The 7,402-nt window shown below is 42.3% G+C and overlaps 1 protein-coding gene across 3 annotated transcripts in view; it reads right to left on the bottom strand.

Moving 5' to 3' along the window:
- Window positions 1-206: 206 nt before the first annotated feature.
- Window positions 207-7,402, bottom strand: part of LOC119437235 (adenosine deaminase-like) — a 228,090-nt gene continuing 220,894 nt past the window's right edge. For all 3 annotated transcript variants that reach the window (XM_049660370.1, XM_049660371.1, XM_037704278.2), the window contains exons 7-8: window positions 413-539; window positions 207-320 (exon numbers count right to left, since the gene is read on the bottom strand). In XM_049660370.1, the coding sequence (XP_049516327.1) occupies window positions 216-320; window positions 413-539 (232 nt within the window). In that variant the 3' untranslated portion in view covers window positions 207-215. The remainder of the gene's footprint in view (window positions 321-412; window positions 540-7,402) is intronic.

The raw sequence follows: 7,402 nt of genomic DNA, 5'->3' as shown, positions 1-7,402 counted from the left end.
AAGAAAGTTGTTTTGCAAACTGAACTTTGTGATATAGTTCATTGCGAACAGCAGTGCAGCCATGTTCTTTCTGCTGACCTTATTAGAAATTTTGATCATATAATCTACTTCCAAAATTTTGCAAGCCACGGCTACTATACTGTGGATAATTTTGAAGCCCTTGACATTGTGATTATATGCATTAATAGCAAACAACTTGAACAAAACTGTTTTATTTACGCAACTTTTTTAGATGAGATTCCGTATTCCTTGAAGAGATGCTCAAGCAAATCTTCCTTTTCCAAGTGCGGCAGGAAACACGATCGGGCAGCATTTATATTCTGAATAGATTAAGAAAAAAAGAATATATTTGTGGCGCTTGACATACACCAAAATGATCATATTTCTATCAAAAGTGGCACAGGGAACTCACCGCTCTAATAAGGTGGGCTTCAGTCAGGCCGAGTTGTTTAAGGAATGCATACTCAAGATCCAGTGTACTTCCCGTGATAGTGCTGTCATCCTTGTTGATGGAGAAGTTTACATTATCCTCGGCAAAGCTGAAAACAAGAACCGTGGATTAGGAACCTAGCAATGTCAGCGATAAAAACCAACAAGGAGGATATGACCTGCCAGAACCTTAACAAAAAGGTAAATATCTCACAGGCAAAAAAATATCTCACTTCCTAAGACAAATGTAGGTACTGGTAATACCAACAATACTAATAAAATGTATCTGATGGTAACTTTCTGAAGAATTTGAATTAAGCACTTTGAGCACAAATTAAGCATGTCACCAGATACTCATGCATGAGACTACCCGGCCAGTTAGAATAGACATAGAAGAAACTGAAGCGAGGTGTAAGTTTGGCCAAGTTCTTGACTTGAGGCTAGAAACCGACAGCACAAAGAAACACCCAGACTCAAGAACAAAGGAGGGAGCACAGAAACTAGTTTTGAGCCTGTCTCTTTTTGTGTTTTGTCTTAATGTAAGTGTGCAATAGAAACAGAGGCTGTATTAGCTCATCCTCCCCTCTCTGTGCTGCCTTTCTGCACAGTTGATCCAATGACTAGCGCATAAATAATCACCGCATGCTCTGGGACTATACTCACAAAGCAGTTTGCACGCAGGCACAGTTTGTAAGAACAGGCACTGGCCAATCATGATAGTGAAAGTATTAGCGAAAGCGGCCTGCCAAAAACGAATAGACTTACAAGCTAAGAGCTATGCGAAATGGAAATTTTTCATCGACAATCATCGGCGTTCATAACACCCCGCGGCACAAAATTTAAATACCTTAAATAATTTTCTTATCATAAAACAGGCGCCTACAAAACCACTCATTTTTTCAACAGCACTCCATACAGAAAGCTTATACTGTAAGACGCCATTCCAATATAATAACAATTACCTATATAAAGGCAAGTTGGATATGCAACAGAAAGAAATGTCAATTCCGGACACGGACACGATGGAATGATTGCTAGCAGCTAGTCATTTATGTCTGATGTCTGAGGGACCTTATTGGACTGCAGGCAACATGACGCTTAGTCTATGGACGAAATCAGTGATAAAGTCTATCATGCGAGTCTACTAATGTCACTGCGATGGCTTTGTAGTTACCTTTTGGCACTGCTTGGCCAACACAACAACAAAGGAAGACAGACGCCACGATCATGAGAAGGATTAATCACAGACCATGATGCAGGACTTACAGTGGCAGCTTTCAGTTACTTGCATGATATTGTTGTGATGTTGCGCTTTCGTGCACTAGCAGTCTGTTCTTAATTACATGCAAAGATATTGGATTACAAAAAGCAATAAAAAAAGCAAGCTTTATTCCCCTCAACCTCCGCGGGGCAGCACCATTTCGTATCGTGATGTCTCGGGGGGCTTTTCTAGCTGGCTTTGCGTTTATCTTTAAGCAGCAGCAAATCATAGGTGGCTCGGCCTTTTTCTGTATTCATACCCATCGACTGCACATAGAGTGCCTAGTATTTCCTTGTGACTGCACAAAGGACAGACTATGGCTTATCACCAACAAAGCAGCAAAGTGATTCAGTTAGTAAGTACAACTATGGTTTACTCTACTTTTATAAGAGTGCGTAGGAGTAGCTTATTGGGCGAGTTGGTACATGCTGCAATGTTGTAGAATTCCAGCAAACAGGAAGTAACCGAAAAAAAACATGAGGAAGAAAGAGACAAAGCAACAGAAATGGTGCTGAACTATAAAAGTCACTTGTTAGTCCAGCACCTTGTTCCTTTGTCTGTTTCTTCCTTATGTTTTTTCCTGGTCGCCTTCCTGTTTGATAGCATTCCACTATGTTTTATAACCGTAGCTATACGAAAGTGATGCTATGAACCTTTTGGGAGAAACTACCAGAACATTTTATTCACACTTAACTATGAAGTGCTTCTTGTTGCAGTGAAGTCATACTCTGTTACATTAAGTGGAGATGCAGAAACACATCCCATAATTCATGATATACTCCATTCATGATACCCAGACAAATTTTCATTGCTTCGATGAGTCTATTATGAAAGGTATTTAACAACCATTGCAAGTCTGATGAAGTTTCCTAATACAGCGATGGAACAGCTATTTGGCATTTTGGAACAGGTCCGGGCACAGCCAAAAAAGCTGATTTGGCACGGTGACAAGAACTTTTGTACATACAATGCTCAAAAATTGAAATGCAAACACCAAATGCCTTCCACGCTTAGTTACATGAAAGTGTGAAATGAAATCACAATGTAACTGGTTTTAAAGCACAAAATAGTCCGAATGGTGCGATTCAGAGATTGAATTAAGCCACTGTTGCAAATGCAGATGCACCTGGAAACAAAAACAAAACAATTGGAGTACTTCCGGAATAGTTTGTTTCAAATTTTAGCGTTGTACATCTGTGTACTATATATGGCGCCAACTTTAATTGATGTAGTAAAAATGTAGTGGATCCAGCTTTATGCAAATGCATGAGAGGCATTCGGGGTAAAAATTACCATACCAATTTCATCATTTTGAATAGAATTGCTTGCTCTGTGGGTATATCATGGTAAAAAGCAACTTCTACCACTTCAAGTTGCAACAGACATTGTAAATTTCGCGTGCTTCAAGCGAGAAAAGCGAGAAAGAAAGAAAAAATATACAGCGGAGCTAGGGCATGTCAAAAAGATCACACTCTAGAATATGTCATTAGTAGCCAACAAACAATAGCACCAAGGACAACATAGGGGAAATTACTTGTACTTACTAATTGAATTAAAGGAATGATAAATTAATGGAAATGAAAATGGATGAAAAAACAACTGGCCGCAGGTGGGGAACGAATCCACGTCTTTGCATTACGCGTGCGATGCTCTCACCATTGAGCTACCGCGGCGCCGTTTTCCGATCCACTTTCAGGGGTATTTATGTCTTACAACTAGAACTAACCCTGGGAGCATTAGCCTGCGCCACCACTCACAAACCTAGGCAGCGGATGTCGAACATCCTTTCTGCCGCAGCCGTCACGAGTACGTGATCTTTTTGGGTGAATCAAAGGTCAATAAACACACATATGCTCCTGGACGCATCAATGTTACCGGATTCGAGCCCTCGTTATGTATGAACATGAAGAAAGAGAACCGAGGGACCCAATTTTTATTAATCATATATATGTAGCTAACAAAGAATGACACCAAAGACAGCATAGGGGAAATTACTTGTACTTACTAATTGAACTAAAGAAATGACAAATTAATGGTAATGAAAATGGACGAAAAAACAAGTGGCCGCAGGTGGTTTGCGTCCCTCCGTTCCCTTTCTTCTTTAGTTCCCTTTCGTTCATTACATAACGAGGGCTCGAATCCGACATTGATGCCTTCAGGTAGCATACGTAGGTTTATTGACCATTTGCATTCACCTAAAAAGATTACGTACTGGTGACGCCTGCGCCACACATCCACCGCCTAGGTTTGTGAGTGGGTGGCGCTGGCTAACACTCCCAGGTTTAGTTCCAGTTGTAAAACAAATATCCCAGGAATTGGATGAGAAAACGGCGCCGCGGTAGCTCAATGGTAAGAGCATCGCACGCGTAATGCAAAGACAAGGGATCGTTCCGCACCTGCGGCCAGTTGTTTTTTCATCCATTTTCATTTGCATTAATTTACCATTTCTTTAATTGAATTAGTAAGTACAAGCAATTTCCCCTATGTTGTCCTTGGTGTCATTGTTGCCTACTTCATCCTCATCATCACCCTATATTTATGTCCACTGCAGGACGAAGGCCTCACCCTGCGATCTCCAATTACCCCTGCCTTGCGCTAGCTGATTCCAACTTGCGCCTGAAAATTTCCTAACTTCATCACCCCACCTAGTTTTCTGCCGTCCTCGACTGCGCTTCCCTTCTCTTGGTATCCATTCTGTAACTCTAATGGTCCACCGGTTATCCATCCTACGCATTACATGGCCTGCCAAGCTCCATTTTTCCGCCTAATGTCAACTAGAATATCGGCTATTGCCATTTATTCTGTGATCCACACTGCTCTCTTCCTGTCTCTTAGCGTTAGGTCTAACATTTTTCGTTTCATCGCCCATTGTGCGGTCATTAACTTGCACTCGAGCTTATTTGTTAACCTGCCCCTCATGTTATCACCGGTAGAATGTCCCATATGCTAGTTTCTGCCCCATATTGCCACCACCAGTAGTGGGTACAGTGCTAAGAGGCAGGTACGGACAAGAAGAAAGAAGTGCGCGTGCTTCTCCGCCCGCTCGATAGCCAGCTCTCAGCGCCATGCTTTTCACGAGCTACCCTCAATAAAGGTCGCGTCGCCCGTTCTCTCACAAGGCACGTGACAATATGTTAGCACCGGTAGAATGCAATGATTCTTCTTCTTTCTGAGGTTTTACGTGCCAAAACTAGTTCTGATTATGAGGCACGCCGTAGTGGAGGGCTCCGGTTTAATTTTGACCACCTGGGGTTCTTTAACGTGCACTACAACGCAAGCACACGGTCGTTTTTGCATTTCGCCTCCATCGAAATGCACCCGCCGCGGCCGGGATTCGATCCCGCGATCCCGTGCTCAGCAGCGCAACGCCTTAGCTGACTAAGCCACCGCGGCGGGTAATGCAATGATTGTACACTTTTCTTTTCTATGACAGTGGTAAGCTCCCAGTCAGGATTTGGCAATGCCTGCCGTATGCGCTCCAACCCAATTTTATTCTTCTGTAAATTTCTTTCTCATGATCAGGGTCCCCTGTGATTGCAAAGGAAATGGTTATCCGCAAACTAAACACGGACACAGTAATAGACACGGACTAGCGACACTTCCGTGTCTATTACTGTGTCCGTGCTTAGTTTGCGCATAACCATTTCCTTTGCAAGTATGAACCAACTCGCCCAACAGAAAGTTTTACTGATCCCCTGTGAGTAATTGATCTGGATAAACGTACTCCTTTACAGACTCTAGAGGCTGACTGGCGATCCTGAATTATTGTTCACTTGCCAGGCTATTGAACATTTTGTTTGTCTTCGGCACATTAATCTTCAACCTCACTCTTACATTTTCTTGCTTAAGGTCCTCAATCATTTGCTGTAATTCGTCCCCATTGTTGGCTACTTATATATGATTATTAAAAATCGGGTCCCTCGGTTCCCTTTACTCTACGATATGTGCAACATAACCATAGTTACAGTGAAGATGCCCACACGTTTTTATCCCTTTAATGTGCTCAATATCTCCTGCATATCTGTGCCACGGAACAGGTGAAAACTGTAATACAACGGAATCTGTTCTTCTGAATCTGCAGCATTGCAAGGAAACTTACGATTAATGACAAATTACGTGTCAGCGGTTGAGTATATGACAAGATATTGCCATGTTGTAGTGACGGTGAAGAACACAGAAGCAATAATTGTGAATGACGAAACTCTTTAAAGGGCGAATTTGTGCCCAGCAAAAAGCACAATAACTGCAAGCAGGGTCGGCGATCGTCGAAAATTTAAACTACACGTCAAGCGTATAGGCATGACTCGTGGAAGATTCCAGTGTATCACTGGTTCCTACGTGCTTTCTATAAAGTACTACACAATTCACGTCGCAAATACAATCAAATTACACAATGATCGGTGACAACAGACAATGGATAGAACCAGCGATAACATTGGAGAAACTGCAGATACAGAAAGGCGGGTCTTGCACTGAGCGATAACACTGCAGCACAGACTGACTTGTAATAACATTCAACAAAAATGTAGTAAATTTATACGCATAGTTAACATCATACGCATAGTTAGCATAGTTAACTAGGCTAAACAATGTGCAATCGGACCTCATCTAATTCTTTTACATCCAAAAACCTCCTTGAGCTAGCTCCATGCCATTGCTGGTATGAAGAGTAGAGATGCGAAGTGCGGAAAAAAACGGGAAAATTCCGGAAAAAAAACAGGTTGTTTCCGTTTTTTTCGGCGCAGTTGGAAAAATTGGTTTAAAATTTCCGCGGGGAAAAACGTACAGAAATAAAACTTGGGCAACACCCAGCGTTTTAACGTCAAAGGGAAACGCAGAACGCGATACCGAAACGTAGCACATGATACCGAAACAGAAATCGACGGCTGACCATTCGCCATCGATATCACATAATGTCAGCTCCAGCGTCAGCGTGGCTTCGTCATTCGGGTGCGGTGTCTCATGTTTTGGTGCCCGTTTATGTTGAATTTTGACTTTCCCTCGGGAACTTGTGCAACCTGTGGCGGAAGTCCGCATATGAAGCCGTGTGGAAGCAGATTCTGCAATGGTACGGCCAATTTCCGACGTGTGGATGCACTTCACGGTCGGGGGAGACATCTTGATCCATCTTCCATAGTCGAAGCCACGACGAAATAGCCACAGAAGAGACATTTCAGTGTTCTTTGTTCTAACTGCTGTAGCAATTCTAAGAAGCCGCACCCGTCCACAGAGAACTGAACGCGTTCGCGGTGATGCTTCTGGCGTGTCTTCGATGTGTTAAACCGTGCATTCGTTTGTGAAAAGGCAGAAAGCACTTCACTTCTGTTATTTACATAATCAGAGTTATGGCTTTGACATTTCGCAATAAACCGTATGCTCAAGAAACTTTGTTCTTGTCCATTTTTTTCAAAGTTTGGGGGAAAAAACGTGAAAAAAAGGTTTTTTTTCCATTGCTCAAAATTTCCGGAAATTTTGCATCTCTAATTAAGAGTACTGAACTTCAGCATAAGCATCATAAACAAGACTGCAACGTGGCAATACATAAACTTCTGCTGGTAAGAGATGCAACGAAACCATGAAAACAGAACAAAGGACCAACAGCAACAATTATAACTCTGGCTAGGGCCATTCTGGTGACTTACAGGATGACAATGATCTGCATTAGGCTTGGTTTCTGTTTTACTAGGAAGGCAGTATAACCGAAACGAGGCT

Source organism: Dermacentor silvarum, chromosome 1, assembly GCF_013339745.2.
Source record: "Dermacentor silvarum isolate Dsil-2018 chromosome 1, BIME_Dsil_1.4, whole genome shotgun sequence".
NCBI lineage: Eukaryota > Metazoa > Arthropoda > Arachnida > Ixodida > Ixodidae > Dermacentor > Dermacentor silvarum.
The sequence above is the reverse complement of the archived record's forward strand: the minus strand, read 5'-3'. Positions and strand labels throughout refer to the sequence as shown.